The sequence below is a fragment of the Haemaphysalis longicornis genome, unplaced genomic scaffold (assembly GCF_048455015.1).
Source record: "Haemaphysalis longicornis isolate Haplotype H1 unplaced genomic scaffold, Haemaphysalis longicornis Haplotype H1 scaffold_1, whole genome shotgun sequence".
In the NCBI taxonomy this organism is placed as follows: Eukaryota; Metazoa; Arthropoda; class Arachnida; order Ixodida; family Ixodidae; genus Haemaphysalis; species Haemaphysalis longicornis.
The window spans coordinates 104,816,054-104,834,774 of record NW_027526203.1 but is presented as its reverse complement, the minus strand read 5'-3'; the positions used below and the strand labels follow the sequence as shown (position 1 = coordinate 104,834,774).

The 18,721-nt window shown below is 46.9% G+C and overlaps 1 protein-coding gene across 1 annotated transcript in view; it reads left to right on the top strand.

The window, feature by feature from the left end:
• Positions 1–16,288, top strand: part of LOC144178585 (cytochrome P450 4V2-like) — a 60,289-nt gene extending 44,001 nt beyond the window's left edge. Inside the window, exons 9-11 of the mRNA XM_077706544.1 lie at positions 8,051–8,117; positions 12,255–12,434; positions 15,189–16,288. Coding sequence (XP_077562670.1) covers positions 8,051–8,117; positions 12,255–12,434; positions 15,189–15,352 — 411 coding nt within the window. The 3' untranslated portion in view covers positions 15,353–16,288. The remainder of the gene's footprint in view (positions 1–8,050; positions 8,118–12,254; positions 12,435–15,188) is intronic.
• Positions 16,289–18,721: the final 2,433 nt, after the last annotated feature.

The window sequence follows — 18,721 nt, the reverse complement described above, 5'->3', positions numbered from 1 at the left end:
CCGCATCTCGACACTCACCAACCTGCTTCCTGTACGCGCCCACCCACCTCGTCCTCTTACTGCTACCGGTGTGGTTCGCGCCAGCACCGTGCCGCGTCATCCCCCTGCCCAGCGCAAGGTCAGCGTTGTTATAATTGTGGGCTCATTGGGCACTTTTGGGCCAGAATTTGCCCGACGAAGCTGTGAGCATTCTGTCGGTGACCGCATCCAGCCGCGCCGGCATTCACGTCGAGGTAACAGTAACACTTAGCATTCCTTATCGACTCGGGATCTTCGGTTTCCATTCTGGCGGGTGATCTTTTCGATAGGCATTTTGCCGGGGCATGCGCTGCTGCTCGCGCCCCGTGTGAAGCTGCTAGATTACTCGAAACAGCCTATCCCCGTGCGAGGATGCTTTCTATCGAAGGTCGTATACAAGGAACGCGAAGCGTCCATTCTGTTCTATGTTGTCTGGCAAGGCACATCACTGCTAGGTATTGACGCCATTAAAGGAGCCATGAAGAGAAAACACAAGTTTGGTTCAATCGAAAGATTGCCTCGTTAGAACCATACTGACACGACTTTTAACACAAACTTCGCTCAAATAAGCTACATAATTAGGAAAAAAGGGAATGACCATGCGACCCACAAGCTCATTTCCGGCAACAGAACCTATGATGTCACACGAGAATGCTCTGCGATTGGCGGAGGCCGGCAAAAACAAACGCAAGTTAGGCAGGGCTTACCAGTTTGCATAGTGAGCTATATGCCCGTTAAACATTCTACACATTCCTTTTATGACACTAAGAACGGTGAAGCAAACAGTTGAAGTTCCGAATAAACACGCAAGCGTGTATGCCAATGCCTACGAAACTACCGCCAGCCGAACTCCTCGCCGTCGCCACCGTCGCGCAGACGAATGTTCGGGTTCGAGGCTCTTCGGGGCCAACGAACCGTCCCAGCAAGCACAGCCGCGACCTTGCTTGGTATCGTAATCCCTTCACAGGAGGTTGGCCGTCATATCGCCAACCAGCAAAGGTAAAAATAGAAACGAGGGGAGTAAGGAACAGCAAGCAGCGACGAGATAGTGACAGTCGTCGCAGAAGTTTCGGAATGGTGTTGGCTTGCTGCTGTTGTTAGGAGCTCGTTTCCAGTTTACAACCACTGAAAACTTCAGTTTGTTCGAGTACTTTGCAATGAAATTTCGTTGCTGCGTTTTGAAATGCCCATGTAGTACGGGCAAATCGTCGAGGGAGTGCGACATCCCCGCCGGTGAGGAGATCTCCTTTCATGTGCTGCCCAACGACGAACCTCGGCGAAGCAAGTGGCTACGTTTCGTGAACTTTGCAAACGGAGGAGAAAGAGCGCTAAAGGAAGTACGAGTGTGCTCGCTTCATTTCCGAGGAAGTAATTACGGCAGGGACCCTTACGTTAGCCCACTCCTGGGACATGCTGGCGCTCGTCGCCGACTTCGTCAAATCGCCGTCAAAGCGCTCTGACCTTGGGGAAAAAAATGCCGTACACACCGCGCATTGACGCTCGTATCTTTCTGGTCGGAGCAGAGAGCTCGCGCGAACGGCTTTCCATACACGACACCGGCCAACTGGCATAAGCGATACTGCTACTGAAATTGAACTATTATTAACCGTAATAAAAATACGGCACATACATACTAGTCTGTATTCGTCCGTCGCGACGGGGCTGACGAGGCAGCGGTGCCGACGGCTGGGCTCGTCTGTTGTGGCTATCGCGGAATGGTCGCTTTCCGGTCCATCCGCGTATCCCACAACTCCTGCCGCTCGTGCACTTAGCAGCATTGAGCGTTCAAGTGGTCTGAGGTTGTTAAATGCAAGCCCGAGCTTCTCGGCGAGAGTTTTCTTCTCCGGATCAGGCGATTCCATGACTAGGGCTGCGGGTGCACTAGGTTTTACTAGTATTTTTAAAATGGCCGCCGTCTCGGTTTCGGCACGAGTTCCGGTTCCTGTTTGATTCCCGCGTGTGGGTGCTATATGGAGTCGACATACTAAGTATCTGTTTCATAGACCGGCTCGTATGACGCCATTGTTCACGTCACGAAATGTGCAATTTAGCGGGAGATTTAAAATTTTGGCTTAAATTGCCTTATTTCTCAGTGAATAAAGCATCATTTTCTTCGGGGAAAGTGCTTAGGGTACTATGAAACACCTAATCTTTCGAATAAAACAAACTTTTGTTTTCTCTTCATGGCTCCTTTAAGGCCCTTGAGTTCCAGATTGACGGCTCGTCCCTCCGCTGCCTTGTGACTACCGCGTCAACTACCAGTGCTACCAACGGACAAGCCCCAAGCCAGGAACTAGTTTCAACTGCATGCCTTCCAGCAGAGTTGCGTAATGAGTTTGCGTGAGTGAGTGAAGACTTTATTAAAATCACCTGCAGGCGGCCTCCGTTACCGAAGTGCTGTGACGCGGCCCTACGTCTTTCCGGCTGGGCTATTTACTAGGCAGCTCCCTCGCTACTAGTGTCGAGGTCCTCCGGCCTGCCCGCGCTGGGCGGCCGGGCCCTCTCGGCTTTCGCTCGGGCGATGCTGTTCAAGTGCCGCCAGGATCCGCTGGACGGCCTGTAGTTGTACGTCCTTGTCACTGCTCCGCGCCGCGGTCAGGTACCACGGCGGGATCTTTGTCTCCATTGACGCTTCTGTAGGTCTTGCCGAGCAGTCCCACAGGATGTGAGCCATCGTAGCCCGCGCACTGCGGCATACTTTGCACGTATCGTTGCGTGCCTTTTCGACTCCAGCCTCGGCCTAGCCAAGGGTTTTGTGCATCGTGTCAAAGTTCGGCTCTCAGTTTCGTCTACTGTAGCAAAACTTCGCCGCCTTCCCCTTTCACTCCGAGCTCGGGTATCGGAAGAACTTCGTCGGCTCGAGCAGTTGGATGTGATAGAGCGCATTAATGCGTCAGAATGGGTCTCTCCGATTGTTGTTGTTCAAAAGGATGGAGGCATTCGTGTTTGTGTCGACTTACGGGAGCCTAATAAGGCCGTAGTGACGGATAGCTTTCCTCTTCCACACACCGAAGAACTCCTCCACAGTCTGGTTGGGGCAAGTCATTTTTCGAAGCTTGACCTCGCATCAGCCTACCACCAGGTTTTGCTCGATCCTCAAAGCCGTGATTTGACCGCTTTTATTACTCACGATGGCCTCTTTCGCTTTAAACTCGTATGCTTCGGGTTGGCGTCCGCCCCCGCTGCATTCCAGCAAATTATGTCTAAAATCCTTCAAGGATGCTCTGGTGTTCTCTTATATATCGATAACATCACTGTGTTTGGGAAAAACGAAAAGGAACACTTGAGCAACCTGATCGCTGTACTACGGCGTATTAATGAAGCCGGGCTCAAGTTAAACAAGTGCGTATTTGGCGTACAGGAACTTTTCTTCTTGGGACACAAGATCACAGCGCAAGGCATTTCTCCACTGCCGGAAAAAATTGCTTTTATTATAAATACTCCTGCGCCAACTGATGCGACTACTCTCCGTTCCTTTGTTGGTCTGGTCGAGTATTACGCCAAGTTTGTTCCCAGTCTTGCTGATGTGGTAGAACCTATGCGAGCTCTTCTCCGAAAGAACTAACCATTCATTTGGACTGATGCGGTAGATGCCAGTTTCACCAAAATAAAGTTGCTGCACTCGTCCAGCCAAGTTCTGCAGATGTTCGATGCGTCCCTTCCGGTCGTAGTGTCCACTGATGCGTCCGACTGCGGACTGGGTGCTGTTCTCCAGCAGGTCGATGGCCACAGGTTGCGAACTGTTTCCTTTGCTTCACGAACGCTTTCACCTGCGGAGAGGAAATACGGAGTGGGAGAGCGTGAAGCGCTTGCATTCGTTTGGGCATGTGAGCACTGCGCATACGCAGTTGTGGGGATAGCATTTCACGTTGCGCACAGACCACCAAGCCTTGGTCTCTCTCCTCTCTTCGCAAGGCACTGGCCGCCGCCCCCTTCGCATCGCACGCTGGTCGGAACGGCTGCGTCGCTACAACTCTACTGCAGAGTATCGGAAAGGGTCCGAAAACCAGGTGGCGGATGCCCTTTCCCGCCTTCCAGTTCCGTCTCCGCAGGAAGATGCTTCATTCGAGGAGGCTGTGTCCTTTGTTGAATTACCTTGCCTCACCAAGGAGCAGTTTCAACAGGCCGTTCGTGAAGACTGCATGTTGGAGCAAGTCACGACTTATGTCGCCACATCTTGGCCTGCACATAAGACGCTCTCAAGTGAACTTCAGCCTTTCTTCTTGGTGCGCGGAGAATTGTCGGTCGTTGACAACTTGCTCCTGCGCGGAGAACGAATCGTCGTTCCTTTGTCTCTCACGCCGCAAGTGATCGCTGCTGTCCACGAAGCTCACCCGGGTATAGTTCGGACAAAAGCTCTACTAAGAGAACGATTCTGGTGGCCAGGCATGGATAGACAGGTGGAACTTTCCATCCAGAACTGCAGAATATGTCAGATGGCTGACAAAAGTGCGACGACTGCTGCTACTCCCTTGCAGCCAGTACCCTTGCCAGAACGCCCATGGGAGAAGCTGGCCGTTGACATCGTCGGCACCCTGCAGAGAGCACCGCACGACTGCAGATACGCCATTACACTCATCGACTACTTTTCGAAATGGCCAGAAGTTCAATTCTGCAGTGAAGTGTCACCCGCACCGTCATAAACTTTTTGCTTTCGGTGTTCTCCCGTGAGGGTTACCGGACGTTATAGTATGCGACAATGGACCCCAGTTCGCCTCTTTGGAGTTCACAAAGTTTCTCAATGATCGCGCGATCCGCCTCGTGCACTCTTCCGTTTACTACCCTCAAGCGAACGGACATGTAGAGTGGTTCAACCGTGTCTTCAAGGATTTCGTGCAGGTTGCAATGTTAGAGCAGCGTCCGCTTCGTCAAGCGGTAACAGACTACTTGGCTATATATCGCTGCACGCCACATGCCACTACGGGGGTTGCCCCATCCGTTCTCCTACACGGGCGGCTACCGAGAACACGTCTTGACGTTGTAAGCCACCCATCACCAACCTTCTTCAGCGATCCTGCTTCCGAACTCTATCGTCTACGCCAACGAATGAAGAGCAAGCAAGGGTACAGCAAAAAGTACACAGACCGTCGCAGGGTCGCGAAGAAGACAACAGTGTCAGTTGGTGATTTTGTGCGAATTAAGAAACCCGGAATATCCGCTAAGGGCGACCTCGCGTTTAACCACCCACAGAAGGTTGCCCATCAACGTTCCGGTTTGACGATGGACGAACTTGGAACGCTTCGAGGTTATCTAAGGTACCTGCGCCATCAGCCGCGTGGAATCCGCATCATAACGCTGCCTCCGAACCTGCGATCCAGCCTTCGGCGCCTGAGTGACCCGAGGATCGCTCCTCAATAGCGCAGTCCGACGCTTCACCAGCTACGCCCACGCTACAAGCTTCAGCGCTAGCTGCGTCGAAGCACCCGGTACCTCAACGTCGGGTCCAGCCACCTAGGAACAGAAGACCTCCGGATCGATACGGGGACCTTGTGTAGCTGGTGTGTTTGTGTGTAGACTGGTGCAGTGACACAACGTGAGGGCTACCTGGACTTTGTGCAGACGTTTCAGTGGTTCTGCAAGTGGTTTTTAGGTTCCTGAATTGGTTCGTTATGTAGCAGTCGTCCAATGTATGCTGCATAGTTGTACATAAGGCATTATTGTGAAGCGCACATACCATGTGTGGTTGTAAATATTTGTAAATATTGTGTATTTTCGTACTAATACTAATCCACTAACAATTACTAACATTGTTCTTTTAAGGAGGGGAATATGTAGTGTTTCAGTTTCGGTTTTGATTAGGTTTATGTTGTCTTCATTTGCCGCCAGGTGACGTCTGTATATATATGCATATCTCCGAATAAAAGTTCAGTTTTGTTTTGTGACCGTCTACTACAGTGGTAGCTTCGTCGTTCTTCTGCGGCTTCCGCCGCGATATAAAACGCCCCCTGCTACGCCTGCTTTCTCTAGGGATCCACTGTGTTACTTTTAATGATGAACGGTTATCTTGCCTTCGCATTATATGCCCTGCCCACGTCCATTTCTTCTTCTTAATTTCTACTAATATGTCCTTAACACACGTTTGTTCCCTGACCCACTCCCCTCTATTCTTGTCCCATAATGTTACACCTATCATCTTCCGTTCCATTTCCCGCTGAGTCGTTCTTAATTTAAGTTGAACCCTCTTAGTGAGCCCCCAAGTTTCGGCCCCGTAGGTGAGTACCGGTAAGATGCAGCTGCCATACACTTTCTTCTTCAGAGGCAATGGTAGGCTGCCATTCATTGTCTGAGAATATCTGCCGTATGCACTCCACTCCATTCTTATCCTTCTAATTATGTCTGCCTCATGTTTGGAATCTGGGTGCACAAGTTGGCCTCAGTTGATATATTCGCTTAGAACTTCCACTGCCTTGCCACCTATCTCAAACCGCTGTGCTGTCCCGAGGTTATTGATCATTACTTTGATTTTCTGCATATTAATTTTCAGGCCCATGGTTCTACTCTGTTTGTCCAGTTTGGAAAGCATGCTTTGCCATTCGTCCCCTGAGTTACTTAGCAGTGCAACGTCATCAGCAAATCTGAGGTTCCTGAGGTATTCTTCATTAACCCTTACTCCCACCTGTTCTCAATCCAAAGTTCTGAATACTTCTTGTACACATGCTGTGAATAACATTGGAGAGATTGTCTCCTTGTATGACGCCCTTCCTTATAGGTATTTTACTGCTCTCCTTATAGAGGATGATGGTAGCTGTGGACCCATTGTAGATATCCTATAGTATTCTTACATAATGCTCATCTACACCCTGATTCCGTAATGCTTGAATGATTGCTGAGGTTTCGACCGAGTCAAATGCTTTCTCATAATCTATGAAGGTTATATATAGGGGTTCAGTATACTAAGTACACTTCTCTATCACTTGATTGATCGTGTGAATATGGTCCATTGTTGAAAAGTCTTTATGGAACCCTGCTTGTTCTTTAAGTTGACTGAAATCTAAGGTGGCAGAAATTCTGTTAGCGATTACCTTGGTAAGTACCTTGTAGAGAACTGACAGTAAGCTGATCGGCCTGTAACTTTCAAGTCCTTCATGTCACCTTTCTTATGGATTAGGATGATGTTCGCGTTCTTCCAAGATTCCGGTACACTTGCGGTCATTAGGCATTGTGTATACAGGTTTGCCAGTTTTTCAAGTACAATTTCTCCGCCATCCTTCAAGAGGTCTGCTGTTATCTGATTCTCACTAGGTGCTTTGCCCCCTTCCATTTCTCTAAAAGCCTACCTTACTTATTCTGTCGTTACTGCTGGGATATCTATCTTCTCTGAACTATTTCCTCGTTCGGAATTATCCTGGATGTCCCGGCTACTGTACAGGACCCTAAAGAACTACTCGGCTACTGTGACTATTTTATCCCTATTTGTGATGACATTGCCTTGCTTGTCTTTAAGTGCGTACATCTGGTTTTTTCCCTCGCCAAGACGCCGCTTCACGGCTTTCAGGCTACCTCTGTTCTTTACAGCGTATTCGACCTCCTCTCCATAATATACTTCCGTGTGTCAGCTGTCTTACGCTTATTGATTAACTTCGAAAGCTCCGCTAGTTCTATTTTGTCAGCTGCGTTGGAGATTGTCGGTGGCGATACCGAGGGGGAAAACTGAGTTGCGACTTTTACTGGGACTAAAGCTTTCTTCTTTATACCCAATGTACTTTAATCCTCGGTTATTGCGGAAGATTGGCAGGAACAGCAAGCAGCGCCGTTTTTATCCTAAAGCAGGCGTAACTCCTTCTGTCAGCAATACGGAGACGTGCAGGGTCAGTGCGAATGGGTTGATGTTGGGAGATGTGGAACTTCTTGTGAAAAGCGTAAATTGACTGCCAAACGGTCAGCAATTTTTATGGATATTACGAAACAACCACCGGCATTATTACATCACATGCCAACGTTATGAGGTTCGGCTACCAAAACTAGAAGAGGTCTTCTGAAAATGCCATGGCGATCCAAGAGTAAGAAAGTTTGTAATTTGTTTTGGACGCAGGAGGCACTCCGTCTTAGCGCAGCAGTCCCTATGTTCGGGCGAGAGCTAAAAGAGGACCTCGTTATAGGTAAGTGTGTTCCTCAGTGCGACTGTGTTGGGGATGATGCTCGTTGAAAAAAGTAGGCACAACAAAATCAGAGCTCAAAAAATCGCATGTTTCAAATATCAAATACAAATGGTAAACACTGCGTTTGCAGATAAATAACTTGCGTTTTTCCATAAAAAAGACACATCGATTACTGACTGTTCTGCGCCTGCCTTTTGCAAGTATAGAAGTATAAAAGGCCGCCAAAAGTATCCACACGAGATGCCAATGAATCTTTTGTTTCTGGCTGTTTGTTTTGGCGGAAGACTCTAAGTGGGCGATCACCGTTCAGCCGAAAAGCTTGCAAATTTTCTACTTTGCTGCTGCCCCTGGTCAATGAGATTGGCAGATTTTAGTGTCACACAGAAACGAATAGTAATCTACATATCTCTGCATATAATTATGTAATCTGCATGTTTTCTAACATGACGAACTTTCATTTCGCGTCTCTGAAACCGACATTTTACCGTTCGCGTGTCGCAAATGACTGGCTGTCCGTGGAAGCCGCCGGTACCAACGATTCCGCTTGTCGAGCTCCGCTTAACTTTCACCCAGAAGCCAGTCGATAGTTAATTCCACACAGCCCTGCATGTGCGTTTCTAACCTGGAAGCTTCAATACGTTCGTTCATAACTGGCTTTTCTCTGTCTGTTAATTCCTAGAATAGTTGCTAGTGGGGTTGTAACGACCCCTTGCTTTAGCTGGCTTTAGCTGGCTCTTAGTTGACGCTATGGTGTGAATGATATTTTTAAGCAATGTTGTGGCCGGAGTCCTTCTAAAGAGCAGTCCTCTTTAATTCGTAGGAGTTGTTGGTGGAGGCATTTTACTGCGAAAGCTTTAGATTAACTGTTGGTCTAGAAGTCAGCGTCTATCGCAGTCAAAATGGCTCATATATGGTACACGAAATGGCAGACGACTGGCACAAAAATGGCCCACTTCTCAATCAATAAAAGCAGGTGAATCAATACTCAGAATCCCGCTGAGCTGCTAAAATCAAAGTAACTGATTTAGTTGCAAAGAAAACTGCGTAAATGCACGGGACGGGATTCGAACCACGGACATCCGGAATGCAGGAGGAGTCCAGAACCCCTATACTACCAGAGCCCGATGACCCTAGGTGGCCAACTGGGAACTTAGGGAAGGTATTGCGGCATTGGATTTAAAAACGTGTGCTAGGCACATGCACTGACCATTTCATAAGAAGTAAAAAACTAATAGAGTATGGAAAGTATATAAATAGAGTTTCGAGCAGTAGGAAATGGCGTGTCCGTTAATAAAGTGTATGAAGGGCTAACAAAGCTCATTGGACAAGCTTCTCGGTCATAGTTATGGAAATAGCAAGAAAACGTCGCAATGGATACCGGATGATGATAAAGAGGAGACCAATGATGAACATGCCCACCCCTATACAAAAGCACCCCGACATTAACGTGTGCGGGATGACTGCGCTGCCTTTGCATTACCCTTGTTTCACAAATGTCATCGCCGTGGTGCATGCGGCGATGAACTCTGAACCAGATACCTCAGCAGCAGCAGCCGTGAAGCACGGCCGCGCACTCAATAACGGCATTCTGCTCCTCAATTCAACACTGTACTCGGGTACCACGTAAGAACGACAATGCAGGCTGCCCCTGCGCTTCGTCGCCGCACCGGCTGTTCCTCCGCACGGCGCAAAGAGTGCGTGTATTTTGAACGGGACAGATTGTGGTTAATGCGGGACATTGTCTACTTTTCCTCACCTAGTTTCGTTTTGGTCGCTGCGCACAGTATTTTATAACCAGATTAAGTCCAAAAAAAATATGGAAAGGACTTACCTCCCATTAAAACGCCCGGACGTCCGGACATCGGGGTCTGTCGCTTTTGCGGAGTGGTACACCACATCAGCTATTGCAGTTCTTAACTTGTACCCGAATATAATGCTTCATGCTTTCGCATTTACTAAACCACTAGGAGCGTTTAGGCGTCCTAATTTTTTTTGTAGCCTCGTACGGATCAGGTACTTGCACTAACTCTACTGCTGAATCCTGGTAGGGCGATGGTTTTGGCGCTGCTGCAATAATACGTTTAGGCCGTGGTAAATGCATAATATAAATTCATAGTGAATTATGACGGTTTACGTTGTGTGTAAGATTTTTGACGTGGGTATTTATATCACCGGTATTTTAGATATTCCTAGCATTATTTCTTCAAAATATATCTTTATCTCTTGGTTTACTTTTTTGCTGTGTTCAACACTTAAGTACTCCCCTCCATTTCTTGTACCCTTCCGCAACCGTTTCTTTCCCTGTGCTGTTGTAATTTATCCCACAATTTCTTCTGATACTGAGAGCGGACGGTTTCATTGTGAGCTTAATGAAGCTAACGTGTGCTGCTCTCAAAGATTAGGGTCACATAATCTCTACAATAAAATTTATGAGCGTTAGAATTAGATGCAGTTGGGAGCGTTCCACAAGGTTGAACATAGAAAAGTTTAGTACGCGAATTGGCCAATACAAGACAGGGCGCAAACAAACGCGCGCTAGTGCCCTTCCTTGTGTTTTTCCGTTTGCCGTTTGCGCAGGGAAAATTTTCAGAATGAAAATTCCTGACTGTTAAAGGGGGAATTGCTTGAATTGAAAATAAATCATAAGTAACATCAAGATAGCATTTACGACTTCGTATATATCTCTTAAGCTTCACTTTTAGCGTGATCTAAGTGGCAACACCAGTTCTTTATGACTGGCGGCGGTTAATCGCACCCTTAGATTACATAAACAAACCCAAAAACGAAAGAAATCTCACCCGCCATAAAACGCAAGAATGCGTTAAAATAATTCACGTACAAATTGAATATGAGGCGGCCTTTTGGCATCCTCACAGTCTTACTTCACAACTAACCTGTAGTCCCTGCAGAACCGGGCTGTTAGTTTTATTTAGTCTCATTTTTCCACATAATCCAACGTTACAAAACTAAACAATAATGCACATTTGGAACAATTCATTCCTTGTCGCAAAAATTCACGCCTATCACTGCTTATCAAACTTTTCCATTACTCATAATTCGTTAAAATATTGGTTAGTCACCACCACAAATACTTTCGAGCCGGGATAACACTAGACAAGTGCAACGCATTTCATGTCGGTCACCCTTATATGCGCAGGGTTTAATACCACGAAAAATAATGGACTAGAGCGACTTCCTATCACGCACAGCCACCGAAATCGACCGCACAAATTTGGTAGCATTGACAGACACTGGTTTCACGAACTGGAAAATACATTCCCTGACTTATCCATTGTCTTTGTCGGTGTTGCTGATGGACTGTACCTCATGGTTCCCTCGCTACATTTTCGTGTGCACTTTTCAAAGTTCCCACTTTCATAGCTGCATTCTAATATGAGCTGTGTGGCTTCAGTGCTTGATTTTCTTTTCTGATTGCAGGACAAAAATGAACGTGTATTTTCGTTGTATATTTAGGTGCCTCCCCTGCTATGTATCAGCATATAAATCATGACTTCTAGGGGCATTGTAAATAAATAAATAAATAAATAAATAAATAAATAAATAAATAAATAAATAAATAAATAAATAAATAAATAAATAAATAAATAAATAAATAAATAAATAAATAAATTTCAAATGCGGTTGAACTTGAATTGCCCGTAACACATTCCATGATGTTTTGGGTAGATACCAAGAAAGTTTGGTTCGGAAAACAAACCGAGAAAAAAAAGGAATTATATTGAGAAAGCCATCGATTTTTAGTGAGTCACCGTCCTTCCACCCTGGCTGCACGACCACGTACAGAATTATTTGCGAGCGTCTCACCAACATTATGTAACTATCACTGCCAGTTTACATTAGGCATAAAGAATCAGCTCATATTTATTGAGAGAGTCACCTCGGAGCAAGCATTTGCTGCGCCTTAAAAGGCGATGAACACAGTAAACTTAGAACTTGCTGTTGAATGCTCGAACTTGAGCAAACGGAACGTCATTTTTTCAATGTAAAAAAGACAGGAGGTTCACGTAACGAGTGTAATTTCGAACAGCTCCTTATATAGTGGTCAAAATCGACCCATGTAATTCCTTCGCTCCACTCTGCATCAGTGTTAACAAGCAGTATGATCCTGGCTTGCAGATGGCCACGTTGTGCCTGCTGGGACGACGTGTATGGTGAATGTATACAGCCTGCATAGGAACAAGAGTCTGTACCCGGATCCCGAGAAGTACCTCCCTGAACGCTTTATCGAGAAGAAAGTTGAAGAAATGCATCCGTTTGCCTTCGTCGCCTTCTCGGGTGGAGTGAGACCTTGTCTCGGTGAGCTACACTTTGATGCTGTAGAACACTGCATAGGCTTCACGATTGGCGGGAACTTGTTTTCGAATTCATTGCAATTACGGTCTAGATAACACTAGCGTGATTCTGTTATTGACTAAACATGTTCCCGAGAAAAGCTAGAGAATCCAAAGACTATTTAAATAGTACACATAGTACACTCTTTTGTTTGTGCTGAAAGATTCGCCCAACGGAATACTTCAGTAAACATGCTCTCACGATTTGATAGCGAGTGAAAAAGCTTAAAAGTCCTACTTTGCCTGTATGTCCTATGTAGCATGCTTAATATAACGCCACGTCTGTGAAGAATTCCCAAACCTTTTTGTGCAAGTGAGGCTATGTTTACACTACCGACGCAAAAGCCATATCGTGATCTACGGGCGTCAAAAAACGGCGTGTCACGCAGTTCGTTTGGCTGAAGAGGGAAATGACGTCATTCTTTAAAATTATTACTACAGTTGCGGCAACAGCCTGATTTGGGATTTGCGTCATCGAATAAACGCTTTCGCATGAAATCTACAAAAGAACCCTTGGAACAACGAGCCAGCGAGCAAGGAGGCACAAAGGGGGGCGTTCTTTGCACATTGCGCATAGCTACGATTCTTTTCTGCCAATTAAATGCGTAAATATATTACCATGGGCGGTGATGGGGGCTATGGGTAGTTTTATTGGCAACAAGTGAACGTGCAACTGTGCCTGTAGCATAGAACTGGCACAGTCATTACTGTGATTTCCTCCGTGTGGGCAAATGACTTCTTCAGATGAGGTTTTTCTGTCGGCGCACCGGGCGACCGAGAGTTCGTCCCTCTGAGCAAAAGGCTCGTTCGAAGAGGGTTTTTTTTTTCCGCTGAAGTCGCTGCGATTGATTCGCCGCTAGGGGGCTGGCACAGTCGCCGGCTTCTTACCTCGACTCCCGCTTCATGACAAAAAAAAAATCAAAGTCCCTGTCTTTAAAAAAAGATGGTTAAAACGTGATTCATTTTCCAATGCAGCCTGACTCAAAATAGGTCCAAAATCCAAGCAGCTGCGGTTGTGTCGGAATGGGGCAGTCGTAGGCTTCATATTGCGAACAAGCAGGGTTCGAGTCGGACCGCGTGAAGCGTTTTCTTTGAGGCGCTTGTTGTGCTTTGTGGAAATGCATTGTGTAAGTTGGCTCTCTTGCAGTGCGTATTGGGGCGAACGAATTCGATTTTTGACTGTGACTTTGGCTCTTGAAGACATTAGCTCGCGAGCAGAGGAAGCTTCGCGTTTCAATCATCTTTCACTTCAGGCCCGATCATCATCGTTAGAGAAAGTTGACTTCCTGCAGTGCGTTTTGGAGCAACGTCGCTATCGTTGAGGCGTAAAAAGCTTTGCTTTAAAACGAGCGAATCTACTTCAAAGAGCGCCAGTTATGCACTGCCCCTTACCGCGAGTTCTGGTCTAGCCTTCAAAGATCTGCTGATTTTCAGTACACCAGAAAAGGACGCCGTCACATTACCACTGCATATTATCCGTGGGAATCAGAGCGCCAGAGTGTCGGCCCTCCAAATCAACTGCTCGCCGTACTCTCGGACCTGGTTTATCTGGCGCTGCAACTATAGATAACTGTTCGATTGGAATAAAAAACCAGCGGAAAACACAGGACACTGAAGAAAACGACGGGACAAGCTGGCACTGTCAACTGAAAAGGGGGACAGCGCTTGCCATGACGCCAAACCCGTTACGAGCCATAGTCACGGAGGATGGATCGTGGCAGAAGATAGTTGGCCGCTGCCTTCAGTCCAAGTTAGGCGTCCTGGAATTCAACGACCCATTCGTCGTCAAGAGTTCGGCAAACGTCGTCGACGTCTTGAAACATGGACTGCCGGGCGTGAGTTCGGGATTCTCGGTGGACATCGAAGACTTGTATTATTCTGTGCCACACGATGAGCTCCTTCCAGTGGTGCGTGATGTCATAGAGGACAGTGGTTTGGCGTCATGGCAAGCGCTGTCCCCCTTTTCAGTTGACAGTGCCAGCTTGTCCCGTCGTTTTCTTCAGTGTCCTGTGTTTTCCGCTGGTTTTTTATTCCAATCGAACATGTACCAACTAGCCCAGTCCAGCGCCTTGGTATAGATAAGTGTTCTGAGCGTTAACGAACATGCAACAGAAATTCTTGAAATGTTGAATGAATTTTCGCTGCTTCAGGGAAAGATTTCGTAAGTGGCAGGACGGATGGCGATACAAATGTAGCTCTTTTGACAGCAGCCTGTCGTGAGAGCAATTTATTGAAATGCGCCAAAACGGCAACCATTCAGAGAAACATTCCGAACGTGTTTAAAGTAGTACGTTCTACTTTTAAGTGCTTTGAATAATTGTTTCATTAGCCTTCCTTATCACCGAAATCGGATAGGTTTTGTTGAGTCTTAGCAGCCTAATTTGTCGGGAAAGTTGTACTGGTATACGCTATGTATATATATTGTTCTTAAATCCTAATGGCGGTAACGGTCGTCTAGGAAGAAAAGTGTTAAGCTACGCTCAAAAATATTGGGAACACCACAGTGAAATACATAAAATTGTTATGGGCACACATCTATAATGTGTGAAGTTCTAACTTATTCTTTGCAATATTGTTCCTATGATTTGAAATCATTAAAATCAAAATATGCTGTTCTATCACGAATCGGTGAACCTTCCTGGCGACGTTTCCTCTTTTTTGTACGCGAACCTCGCATGGCTTGGAACTTACTCACACAGTTTTTTCTTTCCTTCAACAGGTAAGAGATTTGGGTATGCGCAAGCCAAAGTTCTGATGGCGACGGTATTCTCCAAGTACAACGTGGAGTCAACACAGCCACTGGAAAAACTCTCTTTGGGATACGAGGTTACGTTGAGAGCAAAAGAGGGGCTGAAAGTGAAGTTCTACAAGCGCAACCTGTGATGGGCTAGTCCTTGCGAGAGGCCTAAAGCCTTTTATCGGCCCGTTGCAACAAGAAACATAAACGGGCCAACGACAACACATTTATCGCGTTCATGCTTTCGACATTATCCGCGCCCAAAAAGACGGTGATTTGAGGCATTGGTATGACCTCACTTCCCTTCAAGGCTATGTGATCTGGTACCATGCTAGTCGTAACGCTGCACAAGAAAGCTCCCTATTTTACAACGCGAGTTCCTTTTCCTTGTCGCCCGGATACCAGCGGTTACAAATTTTCTCAGTCAATGTTGTTCTTTGCAATGACGATCAGTGGTTTTTTCGCCACAGCAAGGCTTGGAGATATTATAGGGCTACTTTTTCTGCGGTGCTGCAACGATGCTGAAGTCATCTCTGTTAATAAAGGCACGTTTTGCTTTTTTACGCACCCGTCACAAAAAGCTTCTCGCCCTATCAAGTTGCGCCCTCTTTGCTGCCATAGAACAATGCCTTGACCTGAATAAAAAGACAATAACGTGAGCCCCTGCAAAAAAGATGGCCGCTTTGGCAAAAATTCGTTTTTAGAAGGTGCATAAAAGTGGTTGGTGGCGAAAGAGCAAATCGGGATACTGGTTGAAGAAGGACACTGGAGTGGCTATAGCATAATATAGACATACGCCCTGGGTGCACCGAGAACCTCAAACCCTTAAGTTGCAAAAAATAGCGCAGGTGTAAAGGTCAGCCAGCATCCCAAGAATGAAGCAAGCTCACACTAACCCGTAAGACTTGAAGATAGCGAAGCTGTACGCTATGTTCATGACCGTCACGACGGTTCAAGTCTATGATTGCAGCCAATTTATTTGTTCGTTGCTGCAACGACATTTGCTTCATCTTTGTTAAGTGTTACCTTCCTTCATGTTTGTAAGTTATAATCGTTGGTCATTAAACGTTCTGTGTGCATTAGCCAGTTTCACCACTCATGGTTGAATCAAGCATCGGGCATCGGTTTCCGTAACCGACGGACGTTCCCGCTGCTGACGAGTGGTATCGGCTGGACGTTGCCGCTACCGCTCACGAAACCTCGCACGGTTGCATTGAACAGATTCGGTGTCTTGGGCCCGCCAACGTCTTTGAGCAGCATTCTCTGCGGCCGCGTGGTCCGTGTTGGCTCTCTGGACTCGTATCCGTTCTCGATACCCAGCGCGACGAGCCTCGAGGCGAGCGGCCTCCTCATTGAACGTGCGGACGACCCGTGGGCAACCCAACCCTGCGCCTGAGCCGCGGATTTCTAAGACGCATGCGAATGACAGACGCACAGCTTTATATGGTGAGCGGAGCCATCGAGGGACGCGACCAGTTTGTACGCGATAGCTGAAGTGTTAACACGATTACACTTGAGTTTCTTGGCCAATCTTGGCCAATCTCTCTGAGTGGGTTTGTCTGGCTTGACAAACGTGCGCCGCGGTTTTAACTGCCGGGCGGTCGCCGCGAGGCACGCGTTCACGTGGACGCGCTGGGCAGTTTCTTGGTATTTGTAACTGCGGACACGAAAAATAACAATTTGCTGAAGAGCTTCGCTCCTAAAAAATGAAATTGAAGGGCAGAATCTAGTACTAAAAATATTAAATTTCTGTGTGAAATATTGGTAGGTGGTATACGTGGGAAGTTAAACAGCCATTGAAAGGAAGCTGCATACACGAAAAACGACTGCAGATGAAGAGAGAATTCTCATGTATTACCAACACAATAACGCTACAAATGGGGACGGTGCCTCATGCACACAGACAAGTCACAAGCTTGTTGCTCTGGCAAGAGCTGTTCATATATTTCAAGTTCAGATTGATTTAGTCAGAAAACCCACGGATAGAAATCTTAGTACAGCCAATTTGTATCTATGCGCCTTTGTGGCTCAGTGACTAAGGTGGGTGTACAGCTAAGTCTAGGGACGTGAGTTCCATCCCGGCCATGGTGGCTGCTTTTCTGGAGACAAAAAGCGAAAACGGACATGTGTCGAGATGTCGGCGTTAGGTAAAAAGCCCCATGTGGATAACACTAATACGAAGCCCTCTACTACGCCGCCCCTCATAGCCGAGCTGCAGCTTGGGCGGGTTGAACGACCTAATCAATCAAATCAAAACTTTTATCAGAATGAGGCAGAGAAAATGTTTTTAGAAAACACGGCTGCGTGACTCGAAAAAACTATTACAAATTTTACCTCCAATTCTAGCACACAGGGAATAGAACAGTAAGAAGAGCCATCACACGCTTTATTTTACGGAAGGAAATTCTAACTCACTGGTGCGAGGCAACGCAATTATAGCCCACAAGGATAGAGGGTATTACTCCCTGTCGAGTTTGGATCGGGCGGCTAGAGAAATGACGGCGCCACATAGACGGCCAATAAAATAATAAAAATAATTTTGTTTACCCTTGTTGAAAAATATTTCTATGTAAAAGCACCGAATAAATTTTGGCCAAGCCGTTGCTGGCTGGGCAATATCAGTCATGGAACATAGTGTATAGAGATATCAACAATCCACAAACCATCCCTATGGTTGGAGTTTCCAGATAGTAATGGAGGATTTACAGTCAAACCCGGCTATATCGAACTCACAAAAAAACGCCCGCGAGTTCGATATATGGCATTATTCGATATATGCATGCTGAAGAATTGGACAGCATAAAAGCACCTACCGTTTATGAAAGCACTTTATTAAGGAAACAAACTGACTTCGGCACGAAGTAGTCCTGAATTTCCAGCTTCACGGCGAAAGGCAGGTTCTGCCGCTTCGCGGTAGCCATCACGACTACACAGTACAAGTCCAACGCACGCCGACAATTCGAACACTCCGAACGCAAAAACAGCAAAAAGAACAACGCGCGCCTCTCCAGCGACGAGAGAACTGGAGTGGCAACAGCCTGTGATTGGCTGTCTGAGCAAACGGGGCGGGAGGGCCAGGATCATTTTAAATGCAGAGCATTTCAGTAACTCACGATGTCACCCGCGTTGTCCCGTCGTAGTCCGCACCGTCGTTGTCCGCACCCCTCCCCTTACACTATATAAAAGAAAATACTATCCGGCGCCTGGTTTCGATCCCTCGACCCTGCGGGCGGAACGCAATGTACATGGTGCTCTACCCACTGCGCCACAAAGCCGAAACAGAATGGGCCGCTACGAACGCGCTATATCGTTGACTCATTCAAATTACTGCTGACGAGCGCTCTCTCGTCAGCAGTTGCCACAAGTGCAACAACATTAACGTAACGCAAACTACTTAACGTCGGGCGCCCCCGGAAATTCTCTGCATTTGATCATGCCCCTCGCGAGGGGGATGTTTTTTTTAAACTTTTTTCTTGTTTATGATGGGACTGATTGAAGTGTAAATTCGTGCAGCA